Below are 26,870 nucleotides of genomic sequence, written 5' to 3'. Positions count from 1 at the left end.
GCAAGCGAGCGGCCCGCTTCGCCGCATTTCCGGGGGGCGGAACCGGCAGCCACGCCCCTCCCCAGCTTGCCCAATCAAAAGGCGGCGGGGGGCGGGGTCGAAGGAGGGAAATCGCAGTCTCGCGAGAGTTCGGCCACGGGCTCCTCAGGGAACCGGCCATGGAGGGCGAGCGGGCTCCGCTGTTGGGTTCGCGGCGGCCGGCGGCGGCCGGGGTGTTCGCGGGGCGTCGCGCGGCGTGCGGGGCGGTGCTGCTGGCCGAGCTGCTGGAGCGCGCGGCCTTCTACGGCGTCACGGCCAACCTGGTGCTGTTCCTGAACGGCGCGCCTTTCGGCTGGGAGGGCGCGCAGGCCAGCCAGGCGCTGCTGCTCTTCATGGGCCTCACCTACCTGGGCTCGCCGTTCGGGGGCTGGCTCGCCGACGCCCGCCTCGGCCGGGCCCGCGCCATCCTGCTCAGCCTGGCCCTCTACCTGCTGGGCCTGCTGACCTTCCCGCTGCTGGCCGCGCCCCGCTCGCGCGCCTTCCTCTGCGGGGACCCGCGGCCCGAGCTCGTGCGCAACTGCTCGGCGCCCTTCCCCAACGGGACGGCGACGTGTCCCGAGGTCGCCGCGCGCCGCTGCGCCCCGGCCACCTTCGCGGGACTCGTGCTCGTGGGACTCGGGGTGGCCACCGTCAAGGCCAACATCACGCCCTTCGGCGCCGATCAGGTGAGCCGGGCCCGCCGAAGTCCTCCCGGGTTTGGGGACCCCCCCCTCTCCCCGCCCCGCACCTCCTTGCGCACCACGCCTACCCGAACCTAAGCTTTGACTTGAACTACGCTGGGTAGACACGGGGTGGGGGGGACTGGCCCGGTACCCTGTGTATCATCTGCACCTCCTGCCCCCAGGGTTCTCCACTGATTGGGAACAAAAGGAACCACCCCAAACACCTAAACCTACATTCCCCACTTGATTGTGCCCCTACGCGCGACCAATCGGAAAGCACAGGGCTGCCCACCAAGCTTCCTAACTCGTAGACCTGCACCCCACATCGTCTCAGATCTAGAGAAAGGTTTAAGGCGAGGGAGAAGAACTTCCCAGCCCAGGGAAGCTCCCTTGAAGTGCAGAGAAGGCGGCCACCTGCATGCCTCTGATCCCTCCTCGTTAGTGAAGGGGAGGAAGTCCTCGAGTAGACAGGAGACAGCTGTATAAACTGGTATGATCTGGGTGGTAAGGAAGAGCTGAGGTGGAATTTATTCATGCTGTAATGCCCACTGTGGTTTTAAGGAGAAGGGAAGTTCTGTCGGTGGAGTCATCTGAGTTGAGATCTGAAAGAGAAAAGGGTGAAGTTGTGAGCTGGAGGATAGACACGTACAAAGACTCTGTTACTGCCCTAACTTCCCTTTTACAAAGTTACGGGCAAGCGCTTAGTTTCCATCTTCACTGCTTTAAGTAAGTTTTGGGGTGGGGTGGGGTGGGACGGGGCGGGTGGGAAAGACCAGCATCATACACTGCTACTTGGACATCCAAGAAGGAGAGATGAGGGAGCCAGAGCTTTGGAGAGCAGAAGTGATCTACAAGTGTCTGGGTGCCACATCTGCTCTGCTTCCCTTTCTTAGGGGACTCCCACGCTAAGAATAGTTCTAGTGGTCAGATGCAAATATTTTTGTAAGCAGTGGAAATTATGTGGGGTTTAAGTGTCAGGCTTTCTGGATAAAGCTTTCTTTCTTTCTTTTTTTTTTTTTCCCCAAGAAAGGGTTTCTCTGTGTAGCCCTGGCTGTCCTGGAACTCACTTTGTAGACCAGGCTGGCCTCCAACTCAGAAATCCACCAGCCTCTGCCTCCCAAGTGCTGGGGTTAAAGGTGTGCAACCACCACTGCCTGGCTGGATACAGCTTTTTAAGGTCTCATTCTTTCTTGCTTACACATCCCTGGCCTCTGCTTCCCATGGAGCTGTAAAACTGAGTAAAGCAGGGGCTAGATAACTCCTAAAACGGACCACATGTTGTCCTGTTTCAGAAAGACTGCAAATAGCTATCCTAGAGTGTGTTGTGTGGCAGGAGGGTGAGAGAGCACAGCTCAGGCTACAGCTGGACTGAGGAGAGGTGTGACCTAGAGTGGAGGCAGTGCCCTGGACTGAAGGTTGCACTCAGATGTGGGAGGAAGGCTGTAGGAAGTGCACAGCAGGGAAGGTGAGCCCTGGGTCTTGGTACAAAACTGATCCTAGAGAAGCTGAAATTGAAGTCAGCAGAGCGAAGTCATCACAGAGTAGCACCACGAATGTAGGACTGACTGGCCCATGTTAATATGGTGTCTGTAAGGCTTGCCATTTCAGAGAGGACACAATCTCAATGGTATCAGACGTAGTAGTGATTTCAGTATTTAAGAGATTGAGGCTGGAAGGTTGCCGTGTCACATATTCTGGACTACAGAGCAAGACTGTGGGTCATACAACTAAAATGTAAACAAAAGAAGTAGTTGCGTGGAGAGAAAACAAAAAATAGTTGCTACTTCAGAGTTCTAGAGTTCTGAGCTGTTCATCAAACTTCCAAGACCAGACTCCTGGCCTCGGCCACAGTTCCACTAGTACACATTAGCTCTGTCCTTAAGCCTAGGTGTGATGGTTTGCATGAAGTGGCCCTCATAAGCCATTTGGATACTTGGTCCCTAGTTGGTGACTGGAGGAAGTATGGGGTGGGCATTTTATTTTCAATTGTAACTGCTGCTCTAGTCAGCAGTCTGTCCTGCCATGATGAACTATGAGCCCAAAATAAACCCACCCTTCTCTAAGTGGTCTTGGTTGTCTCTCACAGCAACGGAAAAGTAAGCTACACCCTGGGCCGTACTACATAAGGTGTACCTGTGACTGTGTATCCCTACCTTGAGCGGTTTGAGCTCTATGATGTACACTGGGTTCTTTTTTTTTTTTTTTTTAAGATCTATTTATTTATTTTATGTATATGTGAGTACACTGTAGCTGTACTGACAGTTGTGTGCCACCATGTGGTTGCTGGGATTTGAACTCAGGACCTTTGGAAGAGCTGAGCCATCTGACCAGCCCTCAGTACACTGGGTTCTTTAGACTTTCCACTCACAGCCCCTTTTCATCCGAGAACTTATGTGACTCTGAGATAGAACGTAGATATCCAAATAAATATTAACTGACGCCAACCAAGTCAGATTTATTTTAAAACAGTTCTTTTATCATTTATTAAAGATGAAATCCAATTTGTGTAGTAATGAGATGCATGTTTATATAACTTGATAACAGTCCAAAGACAGTAACTCCATCTTTGAAAGCTGAAGTGTGAAGCTGGTAGGGAAATAGCCTAATGGCTCTTGGAAATTAAGCCATTATGCTTCTGTAAGAACAGAAAAACATTCTCTCAGCTCATAGCATGTTGGCCTCAAATGAAACCAGGATGTGCCAGGCAGCATTTGTTGGTGTCATGAAGCATGTCACTGTGAAAGTGTAAAGTGCAGGTGCTACTTGTACAGGGTCAGGACTGCCAGGAACATCTTGGGTCCATTGCACATTTGATTCTGAATTAAGTTTTGGTCCTTGTGCACTCAGAAGCCTGCCACTGTTGTCAGGTTTTACATAGAGTTGGAGAAGCTTTAGTTGTGTGCACGGGTGACTGTCACAGCCCAGCTGCTCAGGGAACAGATAGGACAGTGTGTCTTAGAGTCAGTGCTCTCCAATAGATGCTAGATCAATGATTCACACTCCTAACAGACCCACTGCATGGCTCCCGTGAGGGTCACTGAGTGGGTGCAGTGTGCACACTTGGCTGTAGGTAAGAGTAGGTGCTCTTGCAGTGTGAGTGCTATTGTCTCCAGTGTCTCCACACTGGGAAGAGACCCTAGAGAAACTTGACAGCCACTTTGGGTGTGGTCAGTGACTGGCTCTGTAGTGGTTTTGTTTTCTGTTTATGGGTTTTTGTTATATTTTTGAGACAGAGTCTCAGTGTAGCTCGGGCTGGCCTCTAATTCACTAGTTGAAGATGACTTTGAACTCCTGATACTTCTGCCTCTGCCCAAGTCCTTCTTTCTCCCACCACCTGCGGCATTTATTTATTTATTTATTTATTTAGACGGGGTTTTTTTCTGTGTAGCCCATGCTGTCTTCAAACTAAGTGTCTCAGATGCTTCTTCAAACCCTTAATAATCCTGACTGCTGCTTTGAGAAATGTGTGCCACCATGCCAGGCCTCCAGTGTTCTTTTGATTTGGTTTGTTTTTTGAGTTCTGTTCTTGCTCTGTAACCAAGCTGGCCTGGAAATCCATGCATAGCCCAAGCTGGCATCAAACTCATTGTGATCCCTCTGCTTCTGCTTCTGGAATGCTGGAAGCCTGGGTGTGTTGTCTCTTTTAACTCCCTTGCTTTGGTTGCTTGGGGTATTTTGTACTATGGCCTGCACGTCAGATGTGGGGCTGGTGTTCTTAGGTGTGGTGGTGCCTTCGTGACTGCATAGAAAAGTGGTGGTATTTTTAGGAGATTCTCAGTCACAAGAATGTGTAAGTGTGTTGGTATGTGTGTGTGCGTTTGCGAGTGTGTGTGTAAACTCCCTCTCATTCACACATTTGTTTTGTGTTTGAGACAATGTCTATCTATGTAGCCCTGACTGGCCTGGAACTGGATATGTAGATCAGTTTGGCCTGGAACTCACAGAGATTTACCTGCCTCTGCCTCTTTTGTACATTTTGTGTATGTGTGTGTGTGTTTGTGTGTGTGTGTGCGCGCGCACACACATGCATGCAAATGTGTGCTCATGGCTATGGTGTACATGTTGAGGTTAGAACAACCTGCAAGCGTGAGTTCTGTTTGATCATTCAGATTCTGGGGATGGAGTTTGGGTTTTCAAGCTTGTCGAGATTGCCTTTACCTGGTGAGCCATCTTATCCTGTTGGCCTAGTATATTATATTTTTAATAGGAAGAAAAAGCTAAAGAGAAAGGTACATCCTATTTTTTTCAACTTTTCTGTAACTTTGAAACATTTAAATAAAAAGTAGGGTGCAGTCCCTCTGGTGATGAACGGCTGACCTTAGTGCTGTCTGTTCGTTCATTCATCTGTAAAAATGCTATTCACCGGGCTGGTGAGATGGCTCAGTAGGTAAGAGCACCCGACTGCTCTTCTGAAGGTCCAGAGTTCAAATCCCAGCAACAACATGGTGGCTCACAACCATCCGTAACAAGATCTGACGCCCTCTTCTGGAGTGTCTGAAGACAGCTACAGTGTACTTAAATACAATAAATAAATAAATCTTTAAAAATAAATAAATAAATACAGTAGATGTGTTCTTAAAAAAAAAAAATGCTATTCACCCACAGCACTAGAGTTAGGTTCTTGTGGATGCTGAGAGCACCACAGGATGTGAAGGATGCTCACACATCCAGTGAGCTGACAACAGGGGCTGCAAGGCAGGGCAGTGGTGGCTTTACAACTCTGAATATACAAGAAATGGTTGGCCACACTTAGGTTCAGTTTGTGGTGTGTAAATGATATCTTTAGTAAGTAGCCGGGATCCTTTGGAGGCACTTGCTCTCTGCTGCCTCAAGGCTGTTCCTTGAGAGAGATTTCCTGCTTTGCAGGAGAAGCCAATTGCCTATGTTTTCTGCATGAGGTCAGTTCTTACTGGCCTTTCCCTGTAAGAGCAGTGTGCTGCTGTCTTTAAAGTGCTTCTGCTTTTCTGGCTGGTACTGCCTCTTGACTCTGGATTTAGCCCCAGAGTGGCTTTCTTCTGTGGGAGGTGGGCCTGACTGGGTGAGCAGGAATACCAGGTCAGTTCACAGTGCGTGTAGACGTAAAGTCACTCTCAGATGCGGTTTGGTTTAAGGCAGAATTCATCTGCCTTTACTTTTCACAGTGCTTACAAATTGCCAAAGGTCACTGTCATTTTTGATTGGTGATTATTCAAAAAAGTAAGCTAAGTGCTAGGTGCTTGTCTATATTCCATTGCTTAGAAGGCAGGGCAGGGGGATCCAGAGTTTGAAGCCAGTCTCAGCTACATAGGAAGTTGGAGCCCAGCTTAGGTTACTCAAGACCTTAAACCAACAAGCACTGAAAACAAAATTAAAAATAGCTGAAAGAGGAAGAAGCTACTGTGCAGACAATGCTGCCGCCCTGGTTTGGTTTAGTTTACGGTCTGACTCCTCTGTAGCCGGCAGACATTCTTTGCTTCAGCAGAGATTCTGAGTGCTCGGATCATGCTGAACATTGGTCAGGACTTGAGGATGGGGTTTGTTCCAGTGAGGAGAGGTTGTGTTCCTGGCATCTGATAGCTTTCCCCTGTTTAAACACATACCCTGTTGCCCTGCTGGCCTCTCCTCTCCCTTTGGCTTTGGTGCTTTTGTAGGGCGTTGACCGGGGCAGATGAAGAGTTTGATCAGTCTTGGCAGGGCATGTGGTGATGTCATGGGACTGGTACATGGGGAAGCTGTGGCATTTTGCCAAGGACAGAGAGAGGCATGTGACAGCCCAGTTTGCTGGCCTGTGGCTACTGAAACCCTGGGAGTAGGCCTCTGTTTATGAAGCAGCTGTGACTGGTAATCCTTGGACAGTAAAGTCAGTTGACCACCAAGTTCACAAAAGGACATAAGGACTTAGCCAGGCATGGTGGTGCACGCCTTTAATCCCAGCACTCAGGAGGCAGAGGCAGGCGGATTTCTGAGTTCAAGGCCAGCCTGGTCTACAAAATGAGTTCCAGGACAGCCAGAGCTATACCGAGAAACCCTGTCTTGAAAAACCAAAAAAAGAAAGGACATAAGGACTTTAAAAGTCTGTATGTCAGGTCAATTGAATAAGTATTCTCTTACTGTTTTGGGTATAGGCTATTTCTATAAATGTGGGAAGATGTGTCTAGTCCTGCTATGTGTAATGGGAAGGGCCTGGGAAATTTCAGTTAGTATCTGTAATGTTTCCTGTAACGTTCTGGACATTGTGGTTCATATCTGTAGTTGTAGCTGCTCCACAGGTTGAAGCAGGGAATCATACAAGCCCAGGAGTTTGAGGCCAACCTAGGCAACTGATCCCATGTCCAGAGAGGTGTGCTTTTGTTTTTGTTTCTTGTGTAATGTGGCCTCTTTTCTCTCAGGGTTGTTAAAACAGTGACATATCTATGTGTATATGGTGTTTATACATTCAACGTATGAAGTGTATAAATAAAGAATAAAGTATATGTGTGTGTACGTTGAGTTTTATTTTCTGTATTTCTTGCTCATGTTTTTTCTTTCTTTTGGCCTGCCTCCACTGGTCGTGGACATTGATATCCACCGTTGGGTAACATTTAAAGACATTGTGTCCCAGCTGTAAGAAACTAAATATAAACTGTTCTGTAGTGATGTCCACCTTTAGAGTGGGGCCTTTGTTCAGAACTGACATGTAGGACAACAAAATGCTTGTGGTTTGTTGGTCAGCTTGGGGGCTGGAAATGGAGTTTAGTGGTAAGGAGTTGTCTTAACATTGCAAGGACCCGTGTTCAATCCCTAACCCTGAAAAAAAAGAACCAACAACTTGGATTTTTCAATTTGCTGTGATTGTAACCCTCTAACATGAGGCTGGTGAAGAATGTGTCTTTGAGCTCAGGATCTGTCTTTGGCTGTGGGTTTGCTCAGGAAATTTTGTGAAATGAAACTGTCCAGATCATGCAGAGTTGGTCTGGGCCCATTCTCATAGTGTTCATGGTAGATATAAACGGTACAGGAAGAAGCAAGGCTGGGATCTGCAGAAGGCTTGCATGGGGGCTGAAGGGGAGCGTCAACTTGGGACTAATTTTAAGCATTTCTTCAATGTGTTGATGAGATCCTCTGTGCAGCTCAGCCAGGCTTCAGCTCATGATCCCCCTGCTTTTGTCTCTTAAATGCTGGGATTATAGGTGTACCCTGCTGGATAGCCTTTCTAATGTAAAGCTAGCTCACGCTTCTGCTACTGTGCTGCGGCTTAGTTGTAAGCTTATCAAAGACTGGTGCTTGGGCCCCATGCAGGAGTGGTGCCTTGCCTCAGAGCAAGCCTTACTATGCATGGGGCTCTCGTAGCACTTGTGTTAAGTTTAGTGAGGTCTGGAGCTCAGTGTAGTGTGTATGCTCCTGATAGTCCACGATGATGATTCTGTGGGCCTGGACTGCGCAGCTATGGGTTCTGGACCCTGTTTCAAGGATCATTCCTGTGGCTTCATGGTAGGTGGTCAGCTCACTTTGAGCACTAGGACTTGCTGGCATTTGGAGAGGCATCCAACTACTGGAGGGACTGAGTGAGATGGCTTCTGTCAGGAGACTCGCAAACTCTGCAAACAGCACTTTGACTGTGTTCTACCATCAGAAAGAGCAAGAACTTGAGATCCTGTGTATCTGCTTTCAATTTGTAGATGGTCAGGTGCTAGGTAGGTGTGGTGACAGGGCATATAGCTGCTGTGGGTGCTTGGGAGGTCTTTACATATGAAAACACTACAGCTTGTCATGTTTAAAGAGTAAACGGAAGGTGTAGAAGATCACATTTTCTTATGCATTTCTCTTCTCTTTTACTTTAGGTTAAAGATCGAGGTCCAGAAGCCACTCGGAGATTTTTCAATTGGTTTTACTGGAGCATTAATTTGGGAGCAATCCTGTCATTAGGAGGTATTGCCTATATTCAGCAGAATGTGAGCTTTCTCACAGGCTACCTGATTCCCACAGTCTGCGTGGCCATTGCTTTCCTGGTCTTCCTCTGTGGCCAGAGTGTCTTCGTCACCAAGCCTCCTGACGGCAGTGCCTTCACTGACATGGTCAGGATTCTGACCTACAGCTGCTGCTCCCAGAGAGGACGGCAGCGGAGAAGTGGGTGAGTGACACAGCTCCTTGCTCCCTGCAGAGAAAGTCCCAGCTGAGGGCTGGCCTGTGTGGTTTGTGTCTGATCTTCCAGCCAGCTTCATTCAGGAAGTGGGTGGTATAAACGCCTCCATTAGGATAGCAGAGCCCTGAGTTCAGTACTGTGCCAACTCCTTCACTGCCAACATGGGTGAGGGTGCCTTGCTGCTGGGATTTTGAAGGCAGGGATCTGCAGAAGATACCATGGAGACGTTGTGTGCTTTAGACACAGAAGTATGGTAATGAGAACTTAGGCTGTTATGTGTGTTGTAGGTTCTTGTCTCAAAAGGAAGCTGTTGTCTCCCACATTGGTCAAAACAGTTTCCCTCGTCCAGGGCCATGCCATCTACTGTGTAATAGAGGGACACACAGCTTGAGATGTACTTGGCAACCCATTTACCCTTACTTAAATGGGGCTTGCATAGCCTTAGTGCTGAAGGTCCCAAGCCTGGAACTTTCAGAAATAGCCATTTTCTGAGCTCTGCCCCCTTTTCTACTGTGGTGATCCATGGTGCCCAACGTAAATTAGTGAAGTCCGGAAGTCATCCTACGAAGGACTTAGATGGCTCTATGTTTTTTGCAGACCGCTATGCATAGAGTTATTTGACTGTAGTTGTGATGTGAGAGAGACTGTAGTATTGTAGCCATCAGAGCAGTCAAGGCATAGAAAACCAGGGACCTTGGTGGTCAGCTCCCTCCCTGTGATTTGCTGAACCTAAGGATTCTCAGTAGTTACTGAGAGAGGTAGATCCCTTGTCCATAGGGCTTCCTGTGGGATGGCCCTGTTTGCAAAAGTATTCTGCAGGGCAATGTGCACACCTCCTTGTGTGCTTGTCTGTGCCTGACATTGGTGAACTGGAAGCCTTTTTGTGGCAGATCTGAAGCTACACAGTGTGACTCCTGTGGCTCTGCTGATGGCACATGGGTCCCTTGGGTGAAATCTGACTGTCCTCTAACTTCCTTTATGGACCCGCTGGGAAGGCTGTGTGCTCTGTCAGCTTTCAGACCCTGTCTAGAAGGGAGCTAACACTTGAGGAACTTGCGAAGCTGGACACCCCAGTTCCAGCACACCCTGGTTTTTGCCAGGACCTTACTTCATCAGACAGAAGCTTCGTTGTGGACCTTCCTGGTTTCTAATCTAGATTGATTGCTGTGGGGACAGGACAGGACAGCCTTAGCAGATATCCCTGATGAGAGCCTTTCAGCCAGGGGCCAGCATTGCTCCAGAGCCTGTGGGGTTTCTGTGCACACATGGCACAGAAATAGTGAGCCTGAACAGCCTGCCTTCCTCTGAGCTTCAGCTCTGGAAGGCTCTGGGACAAAACTAAGCAATTACCTTGCCGTGGTCCCTGACTGTCCAGAGACTAATATTAGAGTGTCTGACTTTGATGTTTGCCTAGGAGAGCTGGACTGCTCTCAGGATTATTGTGACACCTCAGAACAGTGAGGTGTGCAAGGCCCTCAGTAGCCTCGTACCTGATGAGGCCTGTCACTGTGCCTCTACTGGGAATGCCTGGAGCAGGAATGAAGAGCCTAGGAAGTGCCACGCACATGTTTACCATGGGTTTGACTCTTGGCCCAGTCCCTGTGTGTCGACTCTGGATGTGTTTGGAGGGAGACATGGTGCTCTGAGTTCACATCATCATGTCCTCATACTACACTAGAGCAGGCCTAGGGGCTTTTTTTTTTTTTTTCTCTCAGTGACTTCAAGTGGAGTCTGTGACAAGTGTACCTAGCCTTTCAGAGCCTGAACACACAGACTTGTGGACATAAAGGGAAACTGAGTCACAGCCTTCATGGGGAGGAGCAGTATGCTCTTGTCTGTGACTGTGAGGTACATCTTATGTCACAACATAGAACACTAACTGTGCAGGTGGACTAAAAACTTCTTTTTTTCTGAGACAGGGTCTCAAGTAGCCCAGGCTGGCTCTGCACTTGCTTCATATCTATAAGTGATTCTCCTGCATCAACCTCCTTAGCATTGGAGTCACACATGTGCCACTTCACCTGGTGATTGGGAGGCTATAATGCAGTGGTTCTCAACTTTCCTCAGGCTGTGACTCTTTAATAGAGTTCCTCATGTTGTGGTGACCCCCCAGCCATAATACTATTTTCATTGCTACTTTATAACTATAATTTTGCTACTGTTATGAATTTTAATATGAATATCTGATATGTGACCCCTATGAAAGGGGTCATTCGATCCCCAAGGGGGTCCAGACCCACAGGTTGAGGACCACTGATGTAGACACATCCTAGTTCATTAGCTTTAAAGTAACTTAATGATACACAACACTGAGAGCTGTGGTACTAGGGGAATTTGGTTCTTGGCATCAATGTGTTCTAGAGACATATTAGTTCAGAGATATACCATGTACTCATCCTTTGTAGTGTCTGTATCAGGTACATGGGGACCTCAGATAAACAAGAATTTGGAGGAGTTAGGAATGTCCTCCTCAAAAAAAAAAAAAAAAAAGGAATGTCCTCAAATGAAGAGAAATAAATATAGGCACCTGTGACTAGGACTCACCTAGTCCCTGTGATACTGCACAGGCAGCAGGTATTTACCTCATCAGAATTTGACTAAAATACTGAGTAAGTTATAGGTTTTAGGTTTTTAAAAATTTATTTATTATTATTTTCTTTATTTACATTTCAAATGCTATCCCGAAAGTTCCCTATTCCCCCCCCCCCGCTCCCCTATCCACCCACTCCCACTATTTGTCCCTCCTTCCCCTGTGCTGGGTCATATAAAGTTTACAAGACCAAGGGGCCTCTCTTCCCAATGATGGCCGATTAGGCCATCTTCTGCTACATATGCAGCTAGAGACACGAGCTCAGGGAGAACTGGTTAGTTCATATTGTTTTTGNACCTACAGGGTTGCAGCCCCCTTCAGCTCCTTGGGTACTTTCTCTAGCTCCTCCATTGGGGGCCCTGTGTTCCATCCAATAGCTGACTGTGAGCATCCACTTCTGTGTTTGCCAGACACTGGCATAGCCTCACAAGAGGCCGCTATATCAGGGTCCCTTCAGCAGAATCTTGCTGGCTTTAGTTTTTCGATCTTCTCCAACTTGGAATACACAGATAAAGAACAAAAAATACGGGATGAGAGAGACAGCTCAGTGGTTAAGAGTACCTGCTGATTTTTGAAAGGGCCTGGATTTGGTTCCCACCACCTACAGTCTTCCACAACTCTGATTCCTGGGGCTCCATTGCCCTCTTCTGGACTCTGAGGGCACCAGGCACATGCTCTTAATTATAGCAAAGAATGGCAGATCTCTGAGTTTGAGGCCAGCTTGGTCTGTATTGTAGTAAGGACAGCCAGGGCTCCATAGTGAGGCCCTGTGTCCAAGGACAAAACATACATATATACCATACATACAAAATAGGAAAACAATTCAAATAATTAAAAATGTGACAATTTAGGGAAATCAAGCTTAGGGTTATAAACTTGTATGCAGACAACTGCCATTCCAAAGTCTGGAGTTGGGAGGCTGTCAGTGGGGTCAAGTGTATTATGTTGGTTTTGGTTATGCAGGGAATAGTGCTGTTTCCTACAGTTGCTGTTGGTATTATGTAGCTGGGGAAGACTGTGTCGATGCCTGGAGGGCCTCACTCATTTTTTAACAACTGCAGATGGAGAGGCAGGGATGTTCATTGTATTCTGGACAGTGTCCCACAGCTATGAATGAGGTGTGGTTGTCCAGGTATGCACCTGTAAGCCAAGATGGCCTCACTCCAGTCCTGACCCCAACTCTCAGAGGCATTGAGATCTTGACACAGCTCTTGTCTAATCTGTGTCCTAACTTCCTCTTTGAAATGAGTCAGTAAGAGCCTTGCAGAAATTCCAGGCTTGTGATAAAGATGAATGAGTGAGTTCCCTTTCCCATCACCCTAGTGTAGTACCTACCCATCATGGGTCTTTACTTTAGATTGATCTTCGTCCCAGAGGCAGATGTTGCTTTTCCAGCCATCAGAGCATCTTTTAGTCCCTTGAGTGTCTACCTGTTTAATAAACCAGTATAGTCACAAGAAAACATGGGATTGCTCAGATTGCTGTCAGCTGGCTAGAAGTCCAGGTAACATTGCTGCTGTGGAGTTGCATGAGGTTGAGATGCCCCCCTTGTGGTATAGTGGACACAGCTATCCTTTCCAAGGGTCCCGTGGTCAGCCACAGGAGCTGTGTGTGCTGTGTACAGTTAATGAGAGGAGGACTAAAAGTAGGCAGTGCAGAGAGCCGCTTTCCCACCCCAGTCGTGATTTGTTACCAGAGCATTGTCACTGGGGGTGGAAGTAAACTAATTCCTTCATTTTGTTTCCCAAAGTGAAGGCCTTGGAGTCTTTCAGCAATCTTCTAAACACAGTCTGTTTGATTCATGTAAGATGTCGCGTGGAGGGCCGTTCACAGAGGACAAAGTGGAAGACGTGAAAGCCCTGGTCAAGATTGTGCCCGTGTTCTTGGCTCTGATACCTTACTGGACAGTGTATTTCCAAGTGAGTGCTGACCCAGCCTTGTGGCTGATGTCGCAGTGCAGGGCTCAGGGTTGTCCATCAGTTGCCATAGTTTCCAGTCACGGACTCAGGTTGGCTGCTTTGTGTTACAAAACCTTTCCCAAGCAGCAGCTGAGAATTGGTGTACTTCTAGTTTTCTGGACCCTCCAGCTTCTTTCTCATTTGGTTGCTTGGAAGCTTTTCTTAAAGAGACTGTATGGTGTGACTCAACAATTTCCATATCTGATTCTGAGAGGAGTTGCCACACCTCAGCTACAGGAGGGAGGGTGTGTGCATAGGCCCTGCTGGCTTACCTGCACCATCTGCTTTCTTTATCCAGATGCAGACCACATATGTTTTACAGAGTCTTCATTTGAAGATTCCAGAAATCTCAAGTATCACCACCACCCATCACACGGTAAGAGACCTAGAGGTGGCAGCTGCATCAGGTAGCTGTGACACTGTCACTAGAACTAGTTCCTGCTTAGTTACAGCCTGCTGAGATTGGATTGGCCAGTGCCACTAAACACTAGTACTGTCAGACTCAGCTCTCCCCCAGCTCTGAGCACACTTGTTGCCAGTCAGCATCTCTAGTTGAAGCATCTTGGCGTCATGCATTGTGGTAGGGGGAATCACTGTACTGTAGCTAATGCCATGCTCTGTGCAGCTGCCTGCAGCTTGGCTCACCATGTTTGATGCCGTGCTCATCCTCCTGCTCATCCCACTGAAGGACAAGCTAGTGGACCCGGTGCTAAGGAGACATGGCCTGCTCCCATCCTCCCTGAAGAGGATTGCTGTGGGGATGTTCTTCGTCATGTGCTCTGCCTTTGCTGCAGGTGAGCACCATTTCTCTGGCCTCCTCTTCTCCTCTCTCTCCCAGAGTAGCTTCTGTGGCATGCTGAAGCTAGTGTATTCTTCTGAAGGCACTGTGTAGCCCGTGACTCTTCATCAAGTGTCATTTTCTTCTCGAGGACAAACCTTCATCCTAGGGAATAGACTTGGCCCTGCGCAGGCCAACACTCAGTGTGGAGTGGGAATGAGAAGAGGAGATTCTGTGAAGGCATCTGACTTTCACAGTTGGTGAAGCCACCAGTGTTCCAGCATGGAGAAAAAGGGTTTGTGGGGTTGTTCCAGGCTCCTGGGTCACTCCCAGCAAAAGTCTTAACAGCTGCAGAGCTATATCCTCAGGTCCCATGCTACTGTCCAGCATGGGGCAGTGTCCCAAGACACTCCTCTTTCCCCCGTCCTTTCTGTTTGCTGATGAGGCTGGGGTCTGTGCGCCTTTTCAGGAACATCAGGTGCTCTTAACTGCCAAGCCATCTTCCCAGCCCCCCTTTCTTGTTTAATGTTGAAAAAATAATGCCAAGGATTTGCCTGTCGTTACAGCTATACCATGTTTATTATGTTACTGAAGGGTTCCCACCCCCCCTTTTATTATTTAAAAATTTTATTTTGTATGCATGTATGGAAGAGGTGTGCAAACCATAGCACATGTGTGGAGATCAGAGGTCAGCTTGCCTGAATTCTCCCCTCCACCATGTCTGTTATAGAGATAAAACCTAGCTCTTCAGACTTGGTGGCAGTACCTTCCCCCTTTGATTCTCACTGGGTCAGAACTTTGCTTTGATTTCCTCTTGATCTGAAGTCACTTGGGGCTTTTAGCATTTGGCTTTGGTACTGAGGTTTGTGTTGAGTTGAGGGAGATCCTGTGTTGGGGTCTTGGGGGTTTCTTGTTACCATGGCATGGTGGTGCCAGCTTGGTACTGAGGGTTCCAGTGCGCTGTTCCCCAGGTCCCCTTTCTTGGACAGCTTCTGCTGTCCTTCTCCTGGGCCTCAGCATTCTGTGCTTTATTTTGGTTCTGCCCACAGCCTCACTTTTATTTTCTTTAACTGAGGCAAGTTTTTGAGCAGGGACTTGGGCCCATTTATTTCAAGGACTGCACATTGGGTAATTCAGCATTTTCTTTTCGTGTATATGCCTGTGGCGGTGTCTTTGGGGATTTGGGTTGCTTACAGGAGCATGGGTAACTTCGCAGTAGCTAGACCATTAAGGAAGTATTTCATTCTCCTCCAGTGATCATTAGTTATACAGATTCTCACGCATCCTCTCAGTTTTAAAAAGATGGGGTGCTGGAGAAATGGCTTAGCAGTTAAGGTCACTCACCTGCTGTTCTTGCTGAGGTCCTAAGTTCAATTCCCAGCAACCACATGGTAGTTCCCAACCATCTATAATGGAGCATTTGTGCGTAAAATAAATACATCTTGAAAAGATGAACAGAAGCCGGGCGTGGTGGCGCACTCCTTTGATCCCAGCACTCGGGAGGCAGAGGTAGGCGGATTTCTGAGTTCGAGGCCAGCCTGGTCTACNAAAAAAAAAAAAAAAAAAAAAAAGATGAACAGAATGAGTGGCCCAGACACTTGAGGGTGAAACTGGTCATAGTGAATATCTGTAAATTGCCCTAGTGAAGATGACACCAGCTGGATGACATGACTGGGATCCGCCTAGGAAGTTGTCATGGTCACCCTCCATTCTTGCTTGCATCTTTCAGGATTGTTGATAATACACTGCAGACTTGATTAATGCCAGCTTTAAGTGCTACACTAACTTGGTTCTTAATTCTAGGAATCCTGGAGAGTAAAAGGTTGGACCTGGTAAAGGAGAAGACCATTAACCAGACCATTGGTGGTGTGGTGTACCATGCTGCTGACTTGCCCATCTGGTGGCAGATCCCACAGTATGTGCTCATTGGCATCAGTGAGATATTTGCAAGTATAGCAGGTGAGACTGTGAATGCTGGTGGCATCTGCCCTGTTTGTATTATACCCTGCACTGTGCCAAGCAGGACCATGGTGCTTTGTGTGGGAGTGTGTTGGGGGGAATTGTCTCTTAAAGCATAAATAGTAGTCCTTAGTCCTCAGGCTGCCCTTTCTTGTGCAAAACCAGTGTTTCTTAAGTTATTTTCACAAGTCCATCACGACCTGCCCTGTGTGTCCCATAGTAATGAGGGGGAAGTCACTGTGGATGAGTTTTGCTAGACCTGTGTGTCCCAAACTTTGCAGAGCACAGTTGTGCTGCTGGTGCAGGCTCACATACATGAAAGAGCAAACCTGACTTACAGAGCTTGTTCTCGTGGGCCTCTGTCATTAGTGATACCCTGCAGGGACAAGGTTTGGGGCAGGTTGTCTCTTGCAGCAGTGGGAAGAGAGGAGATGCACGCTGCCGCCTTCCTCCCAACCCCTGGCAGATTTCTGTGACTACTGACACTGGGCTTTGCCCCACCTGGTCACTGGGAATATAAGTCTATAGGTACTTGAACCTATTATGCTGTGTTAGCTGTGAAGTAGGATCCTTAGAGAGGCCTCTCTCCAACCCCGTTCAAGTCTTGACTTTTAAAGATTTGTTCATTTTATGTGTTGCCTGCATGTACATATGTATACTGCATGCATACAAGTCTCCATGGAGAATAGAAAAGGGTATCAGATCCCTTAGAATTGGAGTTACACATGGTTGTGAGCCTCCATGAGGGTTCTGGGAATAGAACCCTGGTTCTTTGCAAGAACATCCAGTGCTTTTAAACTCTGAGCTCCCTCTCCAGCCCCCAGCTGAGAAAGGATCAAACACTGCAGCCTCGCTGGCCTCAGACTTGCAGCAAGCCTCTGGCTGCCGCCTGTTGAATGCTAGGATTTTAGGTATGAGACACCATGTCTGTCTTGTGACAAAACTTACGAATATCTTACAAGTGAGAGGGACACTCTTCCTAGAGAGCTCTCATGAGGATGAGTGGCTACAGCTAATGCTGACTTCTCCAACCACATGTGTTTCCAAGGACAGTTCTCCTGAGAGTGCTCACACCCCAGTGGGATCCATGTATACTGGGAAGCTGGCTCAGGGTGACCAAGGTGATCTTCTAAGAGTGACCTCCTTTTCTCTAGGTCTGGAATTTGCATACTCAGCTGCCCCCAAGTCCATGCAGAGCGCCATCATGGGACTCTTCTTCTTCTTCTCTGGCATTGGGTCCTTTGTGGGCTCAGGACTGTTGGCCCTGGTGTCTCTCAAGGCCATTGGGTGGATGAGCAGTCATACAGATTTTGGTGAGATTTGATATCTGGAGGGTTGGGAACTGAGAGTGCTTGCTGTGGGTTGTGTGACGATCCAGTCTGTCCCAAGAGGTCACTAGCCCAACCCTTGCTGAAGTTTGTGTTGAGTAGCACTGCATTGTCAGCAGCTACTATATCTAGCTTAGCACTTCGTGAGAGCTGCGTGTCAGCTCCTGGGTCAGCCTGCTCTTATGTTCTGGCTGTTTGTTTTGGGCTTCAGATTTTGGAAGGGTGGGTAGTGCTTTGTTAGTGAACACTGCTGCTCCTGGAGGTGGCCTCTGGTTGTTGATCTGGGCAGCTCTCAGTGCTGTGTGTGATCCAGGGGCTACAACATCCTTTGCCTTTTAGATAAGTACATGTTCCCTATGCAGAAGTCGGTACTGTGAGCATTTGCCCAGCTTGGTAGCATTTAATCCGCTTTTATTGCATAGCTTCGGGAAAGTCAGGAATTTTTGTCTAGAAATTGTGGGATTCTCAGGGCCTTGAATTGGATTCCTTTGAATCTTGTGGTAATGCTCAGAAGCCCGAAACCCCCTTCCTCAACCTCTTTGGGTGCCTGTAACTGACTCTGTAGCTGTATGAGGCCAGATGTCAAGCAAATCAGCTGTCCTGGAACTTGCCCTTGCTCTCATCCCCCTGGGACAGTGACATACCTGGAGTAGAGTCAGCCTGCATGGTGCAGACTTTCCCAAATGGTCATCACAGGATTCTAGCTATTTAAAACATTTACTATATGTGCAATTAATACAGGCATGTGTGGAAGACAGCTTTCAGAAGTCATTTGTCTCCTTTTCCTGTGGAATCTGGGGATCAAACTCAGGCTGTCAAGCTTGCATGGCAAGTGTCTTTAATTGCTGAGCCATTCTACCAGTCCACAATCAGGGTCTCACTCTGTAACCCAGGGTTGCCTTAAAGTGCAGGAGTGCTATTCCTACTTAGGAGACAGTTGTCGGGGGAGATGGCAACCTCATGAGGACTCTAGCTCACCTAGGGGACACTACATCAACCCTTACCACCTCATATGTGAGAGTGCTAGTTCTGGGGTTGTAGGTGTGCGTGACCTCACTGGCTTAGGCTCTAGACATGCTCTTTGTGTGCAGTTGGCTGCTTTTGCGTATTCCCACTCCCAGTCTGCTCCCTACCTTAATTTACTAATTTAGTCAGTGATTTTCAGGGAGATCAAAGACAGGGTTTCTCTCTATATATAGCTTGCTGTCCTGGAGCTCATTCTATAGACCAGGCTGGCCTTGAACTCACAGAGGTCCACCTGCCTTTGCCTCCCAAGTGCTGGGATTAAAGGCATGAGCCGCCACCACCACCACCGCCAGCACCACCAGGTATAATTTAGTGTCTTGTTCCCAGCCGTTTCTGATAGGCTGTGCCTGAGCCTCTGCAGAGTTCCTTTGATTGCTGTCTAGCCAGTGTGTGTTTAAGGTAGTGCTTTGTAATGCCTCGCAGCCTCTCACTTTCTGTTGGGGACCGGGGTCAGTGCTGTGCAAAGGCCCTGGTGTAACCTGGTCTCTCTAGAAGGAACAGGAGCTCCAGGCCAGTACCCCTTCTTCCCACCAGGTGCACAGCACCCTTCCCTCCCCCTTCCATGTCAGCATTCTTGCAGATGAGGAAGTGACCAGAGCTTATGTGGTGTCCCTAATGGGCTAGGGGTTCCTCGTGAGGTTTCAGGGCTCCCTAGGCTTCCATTGCACACTTTCTTGTACCCTAGTCTCTTCTGACACTGGCCACTGTTCCCTATGTGGGAATGACACTTCTGCAGCCCAGTGCTGACTAAGCACACAGTCTCCATGCTGCTAGTACAGGCCAGTGCAGAATCCTGTCATATCTCCTCTCTCTGAGCACCCTGCCCTGGCTAGGACACATTCCGTTCTTATAGAGTCACAATGGGACTCTCATTTCTTCTGAGAGGCCCCCTGTTGATCTGGAGTGTCATTCCCTCACAGAATTATATTGCAGTTTCCCTATGTGGGAATGACACTTCTGCAGCCCAGTGCTGACTAAGCACACAGTCTCCATGCTGCTAGTACAGGCCAGTGCAGAATCCTGTCATATCTCCTCTCTCTGAGCACCCTGCCCTGGCTAGGACACATTCCGTTCTTATAGAGTCACAATGGGACTCTCATTTCTTCTGAGAGGCCCCCTGTTGATCTGGAGTGTCATTCCCTCACAGAATTATATTGCAGTGTTTCTTGGGTGATGGGTACATATTTGAATTTTTTGCATATTCCCAAATGAGGCTAAACCTGGTAAGCTGTAGTGTGCTTTCTTCTCTGGGGGCCAGTGGTATGTACATAACTACACAGTCCACTTGTCTTGCCAGCTTCCCCACTGCACATAAGATTATACCATTGGTACCTTGTCATAGTTGCAAACAGGTTCTGGAAGATGGCTGTGTCACTGACCATGAGGGATCAGGACAGAGCTGAGAACAGAGCAAGGACAAAGCTGTTTTCCATTTCCTGACTGACTCAGTCTTTTGTCTGTGAAGTTCAGGATAACGGGGCTCTTCCCTTTTGGGGCAGACTGAGAGCTTTTGTCCTTCTCTGTGGACCCCCTGTTGTGCTTGCCCATGTTGCTTGATAAACATTTGATACTCGTGAGCATCTGCCATAACCCAGCATAAAAGGACATCAGGAGGAACAAGTCTTACCTTCTCAGTAGACACTGGAACATGCTTTTGAAGTGTCAGAAAGTGCAACAACCTCCGGCCACAGCATGAGCTGTGCGCCAGTTCCCTTCTGTGTGACGAGTCACCTGGAGTATAGCCGACGTGCTCCTCGGCAGCCCCTGGGAACTGTGAATGAGACCTGTGGAGACTCATTATGGGGACAAGAGGCACCCTCAGTGCTCCTTTCATGCTGTGCCCAGCTGTCATCCTGCCACTGGCATGTATGTTGGCCCTGGATCTTTAGAGTAGTCCTTGAGCGGTGGTTTACAGAAGTGATGGTGTGAGGTGGGCAGCATTACAGTTAACGCTGCTTTATGCAGGCCCAAGTCCTCACAGGTGCAGAGTCACAGTGGAGACCTCAGGCTCCAGCCTTCCAGCCTGGCCGTTGAGCTCCGCAGTCTATGGCCCTGATCAGCACCAGTCTCCTTCCTTGGGATTTTCAGTGCTATAGAAGCTGTGATACTACTTTAATGGTGAGACCAAGGGGTGTTCATTATAGATAGCAGTGAGGGCTACCTGTACAGGAAAGATGCTAAGAAAAAGCATCTAGCTTATTCTGGTGCAGTAGTTCTCAACCTGTGGGTTGACCTTTAGGGTCACATATCAGATACTTACATTATGATTCATAACAGCAAAATTACAGTTAGGAAGTAGCAATGAAAATGACTTTATAGTTGGGGTGCAGCATTAGGAAGACTGAGAATCGCTGCTCTGGTGGGATGATATCTCCTCATGCTACCTGTCATGTGGGAAGGCCCACAAACTGGGGACCATGCTAGATGTAGTCCCCTGCAGCATTGCTGAGAGGAATGTGGTATGGGCTTTATTCATCCTCAGAAGTGTCACTTAGTGCTGAATGTAGGCAGTGACAGGAGAGCGCCTCAGAGAAAGGCAGGACAGGATGCTTCTCTCATATTGTCTGTATGATACTGTCTGTATGGAAGAGAAAGTGCAAGTTGGGAACATCACTGAGAGGCCTGAGGTGACACCCAACCTCACAAGCCTTCCTCTGCATCAGAGCTAGGGCTGGGACACCTGCCTTCCCTCCTTCCTTTCACCAAGGATGGGAGAGCCCTGAGAGGCAGGTGGCCAAGAGCCAGTGAGAAGGTGCCCTGTCTGTGGTGTACTCACCAGGAGGTGTCTGCTCGTTCCTAGGGAACATCAACAGCTGCCACCTGCATTACTACTTCTTCCTGCTGGCCGCCATCCAGGGAGCTACGCTGCTGCTCTTCCTCATTGTGTCTGTGAAGTACGATCGCCAGCGAGCCAGGACAGATGGGGGGCCGGCCAGCACGAGGACCTGATGCAGCCAGCCAGCATGCTCACAGGTTCTGCAGACTCTAAGGCCTCAGGGCTTGCTAACTACCAGGGCACTGCCAGCAAGCAGATTGAAGCTTCTGACCTTGCATGTTGTCTGGACTGGCTTCTCCCTCCCTGTGCCCGGATGATGGTGGTGAGTGCCTTACTGTGGCCCGTCTCATGTGCACTGGGCCTGCCAGGAGATGAGGATGTGGCTTCTCTCACTGAAGGTCTCTGCCAGTCCTGAGCCAGCCGTGTTCTCTCTTTTAGAATCCTGGGCAGCCACCGTTCTGCTGCTGCCATCCTTATTCCATCCTTATTCCTTACAAGTACTGTTACTTCCTCATAGCATCTCCTTTAAGAATATTAGCAAGCACTTCCATCAAGGCATAGGAGGATTCTCTTTAGAGGTGAAAGTGTGGCTGATATCAAGACAGCCCTAGGAGCTATGTCTACTCCATCCCTGGACTCTTGTCACAGGCCTTGCTAATGCCAAGGCCTTTGTGGGGCAGTAGTGTAGACTCTCATCTGCCCAGAAAGGAGGGTTGTTGGCTGAGATACAGAAGATTTTATTAGACAGACTCGGCTGCCTCATGTCTGCTCTCAAGTGCTGAGATCTCAGATGTCTGTCACCACGGTCAGCGGGACTTAGGCCATGAACGACTGATCTGCTTTAAGCACATACATCCGTGCTGATTGAGGACACCGTGTCCTCAGTGAAACCAGACAGCAGCTGGCAGGAGATTGGCAGTTACACCAAGCAGATCTTTTCCCAGAACTTGACTTTGTGTAGCAGTAAGGATGGAGGCAGGTGGTGAGTGGGGAAAACACGGGAGCTGCTGGGCTGCTCGCCCAGCTTTGTATCCTTACTGACATCTGGGGTTCTGAGTTTGTCCACTGTTGTGTGTGTTGCTGTGTTTTGTATAATTTTATAAAAGCTTCTCAGACGTAACACCAAGAGCTTCCTGGTGGTTTCTCCATACTCTGCATCAGTTCAGCATCCTCTAAAGCTGCTGCCATGCCAGCTCAGCCTTGTATTCCATTGGCCCAGTATTAGAGCCGCAGTGTTCAAGTCCACTTCTGCCAGAAACCTGACTCTGCCTCTCTCATACACCAGGAAGAAAGGCTTCAGGATAAAAACCATCCACTGTACCCCTCATTCTTGGCTTTAAAGGGGGGGTAGTTCTGCAGAGGTTTGCCTATATCTTAAAGAGAAGCTGGGTGCTAAAGTCATTCATCTCCTGCTGTCACAAGTAGGCTTTCCTGGATTGGTGAGAAGGCCTAGCAGGTGAAGGTGCCTGTCCCCAAGCCTAGGACCTGCAGACATGATGGAGGAAAGGAACCAGTTGTCCTGAGTTGTCCTCTGACCTCTACACATCATTATGATGTGCAACCCTCCACCCCAAGTAAAACATATAATATTCTAAAAGTAGCTTTTCTTCACAGGATTTTCTGTATTTGCATGAGAGAAGGAACTCTGCCTCCCCTTTGTGTGCTCTGGACACACAGAGTGTGTGCTGGTCATAGGCACTTCTGCTTTGACAGCCCAGGGAGCACTCTGAGACAAGAATGGCAGCTGGGCAAGAGACCCTGGTGTGATGGAAAGGACTGTCTCGAAAGTCCTGGGGCTGACTGTGGTGAGAGCATCCTAATGAGACTGCATAGAGTGAGTGGGGTTGGCTTCAGTAACAGCCATGCTCAGTGAGTGGCACCTCCACCTGGAGAAATGCAGCAGCTATTGGTGGAAGTTCACTCTACTTATGTACCACAGGATGGTACCTGGTGCTGAGCAGACTGAATGGCTTTCTCTTGCCATGTCTTCCATGTCTGTTGGGTTTCATTTAGATGCCCATGTTTGAGAATGATTTTGCATGTTAGTCAAACCTGGGAAAGACTGGTGGGTACCAGATTCACCTCCAGTCTTGTGTGTCAGCAGGAGATCTACTTGTAGTTGGATCCTGTGAGACCTGACTGTGGCAGAGCTGGTGTTAGTCCTAAAGCCTTGATATTTGCTTCTGAACAGACAGACCACAGGCAGTCACTTTGATCTACAGTTCTAAGCTGGCAGTTGAATAAAACACACCAACTGAGCTGTGCTGTTTGGGGTATTTCAAGCTGTGTATGCCCTGAGTTCTTGGCTATGTTATCTTAACTGTTCTCTGTGGAGACAGACTAGCTTCTTCAGGGTTATGTTTGTCCTCATATCCTGAGGCAGAAGCCAAGATCGTTTTGTTTATTTGTTTTTTCTTCAAGATATGATTTTTCTGTGTAGCTATAGCTCTGGCTGTTCTGGAGTTCGATCTGTAGACCAGGCTGGCCTTGAACTCAGATCCACCTGCCTCTGCCTCCCAATTGCTGGGATTAAGGCATGCGCCATCACCGCCTGGCAACAGATTTTTATAAAACCAGCTTCTTCCCAGGTACTTGGTCCCTCAGGGTTGCAGTTGCTGGTACTTGAGTAGATCATGGCCCTATATCCGCTTTCAGTTTGCTAGAAAGCTCCACATATGCAGAGCTCCGGAGCTTGTCATAGCTTAGGTTCACAGGTTACTCTCAGCTCCTGGGAGTTCGGGTGGGGAACAGTTAACCATTGCTGCTGCAGGATTTAAAGACCCTTCCTTGTAACACATCAGTCCCTTCTCAGTCTGAGGCAACACATAACCCCAGTCATACTGCAGCTCGCTCCACTCGGTGCCTGCCAAGTATGCTCTTCATATTACTCATGGTGAATCATCTGTGCTGTTGATGCTGTAAGCATCTTAAGTGGATTCACAAAAAACAAATCACTTGTGTGGCTATCTTAGTGTTAAAATCTAATACCTTGTTCTTTGCAAATAGGGTCTTTTAAAGGGAATAATACACATAGGTGGTGTACTGAATAAAACATCAAATATACAAAAGGGAAGGCAGATGATACCAAGCTGCATCTGTAGTTTATACTCAGCTCCAAGTCACCACACAGTCAGGATCTTAGAGAGGCCAGGACCACATCTCTCATCTGCTTTACTGACTCACTGCAAGCCAACTTAATGTGAAAGACGGCTCTGATCTAAGGTAAGTAGCCTGACTAGCAGGCCCTGTGGTAATAGTCTATGCCACAGCACTAAAGGCTAAGGTTAATGGGAGCCACATTTGCCTTTTTGTGCTCACTGTCTGGCCATGTGAACACTGAAGGGAGTGAAGGGCAGCCACTGGGCCCCAGGACTATGATAGGGATGGTTTTTCCAGACCTTGTCCCTAGCTCTGCCCTCACCAATCATGTCAACACTGTATATATATGTCAATCCCCCAGCACTGTATATGTCAATCCCCCCAGCATTGTACATGTCAATCCCGCCAGCCCTTGGGTCATTTATTTCTAATTTTTTCTCTAGAACTCAGACCTGAATTTCTCCCAGACATTTCTTAGGGCTAAAAGATGTCTCCTACCTGATCATAATGATGTATAAGCAAGTGTATTTAGTGTCTTCTGAGAAGAGTTTATCTTCAGCTCAGGTAGAAGGGCTGGGTGCTCATCCTTCAGTGATCTCTCAGTATCCAGCACATTTTGCTACTGACATATAGGGTCCTGGGCAGAGGTTGCAGCAGCTAGAGGAGAGTCAGAAAAGGCATTGGTAGTTTGAATGAAAGTGGTTCTATAGGGTCTCCTGCAAGAACAACAAATGAGAAAAGAGCAGAGAATGGGGCCACTGAACTGACTCATACATCTGATACCATGTGACCAAGATGTGGGAATTCAGCTCTTTTCTTCCATAAGAGGATTGGATACTGAATGTTCCTAGCAACAGCACTGTGGCTCAGAACCATCTGTAATTTCCAGGGGATCTGACTCCCTCTTCTGGCCCCCATGGGTACTGCATGCTTGTGGTGCATAGACATGCAAGCAAAATATGCTTAAGTTTTAAAAGTCACCAACTCTTGGCATAGGGAACATTTAGGCAGATTTGAGTCTTGGGGCACAGCTTGCTCTTCTAACAGTAATGCTGTGTGGGGCCAGGACAGCAGCCAGAGATCTTATTTCTAAGCAAGGTCATCTTGAGGTTCGGTGTATACTTGAACTTTTAAGGTTGGAGCATTTTGCATTTTAAAAAAATTCAGCCTTCTGAAGACTTTGGGAAATTGGTCAGGGTGGCTCCCAGGGGCCTGAAAAGAAGGGAGCTGGATTGGGTTGCGACCCTACCTTTGACAAGTATCTCATGTGCCTTGCTTGCTGTTTAACTGTTAACACATCTGTCACTTGCTGCAGCTGGTGAGTGACAGATGTCAGTGGTTGGCAGAGGAGTGAGAAGCTGCCCCCAAATGGACACTCAGTGTAGAGCATAACTGGCTGAGTTAGAAAAACCTAGCAGCAAGCAGACCCTTCACTCCTCTCCCTCCAGAGTCTGCCTAATGAAAGGCCTCCCTCAGGTCAGCACAGATACCACCACAGATGTCTCTGTTTGGGCAAACAACTCACATTATAGTAATTTCTATCACTCCAATCAAGCAAAGACGACATTTCACACTCAATTAGCAATGGCTGGAAAGCTCATCCAGAAGACACCAATTAGTGTGGTCTCATCTCGTCTGTCCCTGTCCCCTGTGAATGATGCGATCCAAGGGCTGAGATCAGAGAGCCAGCTCAGTGACTTGAGGACAGCAAGGATGAAATACTATGAGCACAGTGTGGCAAATGCTGGCCTGGGCTGTGTTATGGCCACAGCTGTGCACAGGAGCTCATACTGCCTATGTGGCTGCAGCAGAAAGAGCCAGAGAGTGGCTGAAGGAAGCTGACTCACCACGGTAGGTCTGGTTCTAGAAAATTCCTAGTAAGCCTGGACCCCCCTTCACTGGCTTTGACCAGACTGGTTTGATCTGGCTGAGGTTAGAGTTCCCCCATGGGCCGAAGAGGGAATCTAAAGTGTGGGGATAGACTGCAGAGTGAAGCAGTACAGTTGTGGGTGCTTGTGCCATATCTGAAGGGAGCCTGCACCCCCAGAGCATGGCCTGCTCACCAGCCTGGACAGAGCTCAGGAAGAACTCAGTGGAAACCCCCTGGGGATGGGGTGGGTGTGGGTGTGGAGCAGGGACTCAGTGCTTAGTCTGAAGAGGTGGGAATTTCTCTGCCCCAAGGTAAAACGCTTGGTTTGACTGTCTAAAGGAAGATGCCTTCAAAAGGAAGCCAATTATAAATGATAGAAAAGTTACTAGCAATCTCAGAGTGGGGTTTTTGTTTTTTTGGGTTTTTTTTTTGGCGGGGGAAGAGGGGTGTCCCTCTGTAGCCCAGGATAGCCTTTAACATTGTAGCAGTTATGCTTCTGCCTTCAAGAACTATACCCGGCTGTGTCTCTATATTTTTATTGGCTATTTTATTTATATTTCAAATGCCCCCCTTCCACAATCCCCCCCCTTGGTCTCTAAGAGGGTGTTCCTCCACCCAGTTTGAGTCAGGGAATTACTCTAGTCCAGACTCTCCGGGAGTGCTTGCTAGGTAGGTAGCCTAGGA

The 26,870-nt window shown here is 48.3% G+C and overlaps 1 protein-coding gene across 1 annotated transcript; it reads left to right on the top strand.

Annotated features, from left to right (window-relative positions):
- The first annotated feature begins 137 nt into the window (after positions 1 to 137).
- Positions 138 to 22,333, top strand: Slc15a4 (solute carrier family 15 member 4). Its single transcript, XM_021186710.1, has 8 exons — positions 138 to 704; positions 8,501 to 8,790; positions 13,143 to 13,311; positions 13,649 to 13,726; positions 13,976 to 14,144; positions 15,932 to 16,087; positions 17,242 to 17,400; positions 21,242 to 22,333. The coding sequence occupies exons 1-8, from the start codon at positions 159 to 161 to the stop codon at positions 21,388 to 21,390; spliced, it is 1,716 nt and encodes a 571-aa protein (XP_021042369.1). The 5' UTR covers positions 138 to 158; the 3' UTR covers positions 21,391 to 22,333.
- Positions 22,334 to 26,870: the final 4,537 nt, after the last annotated feature.

This window comes from Mus pahari, chromosome 23 (genome assembly GCF_900095145.1).
Source record: "Mus pahari chromosome 23, PAHARI_EIJ_v1.1, whole genome shotgun sequence".
NCBI lineage: Eukaryota > Metazoa > Chordata > Mammalia > Rodentia > Muridae > Mus > Mus pahari.
This window is presented reverse-complemented; position numbering and strand designations above follow the sequence as displayed.

Coding starts and splice junctions, on each gene's coding strand:
- Slc15a4 (XM_021186710.1), top strand. CDS start 159: ATGGAGGGCGAGCGGGCTCCGCTGTTGGGTTCGCGGCGGCCGGCGGCG. Junction 705..8,500: donor CGCCCTTCGGCGCCGATCAG/GTGAGCCGGGCC, acceptor CTTTTACTTTAG/GTTAAAGATCGAGGTCCAGA. Junction 13,727..13,975: donor TCACCACCACCCATCACACG/GTAAGAGACCTA, acceptor TGCTCTGTGCAG/CTGCCTGCAGCTTGGCTCAC.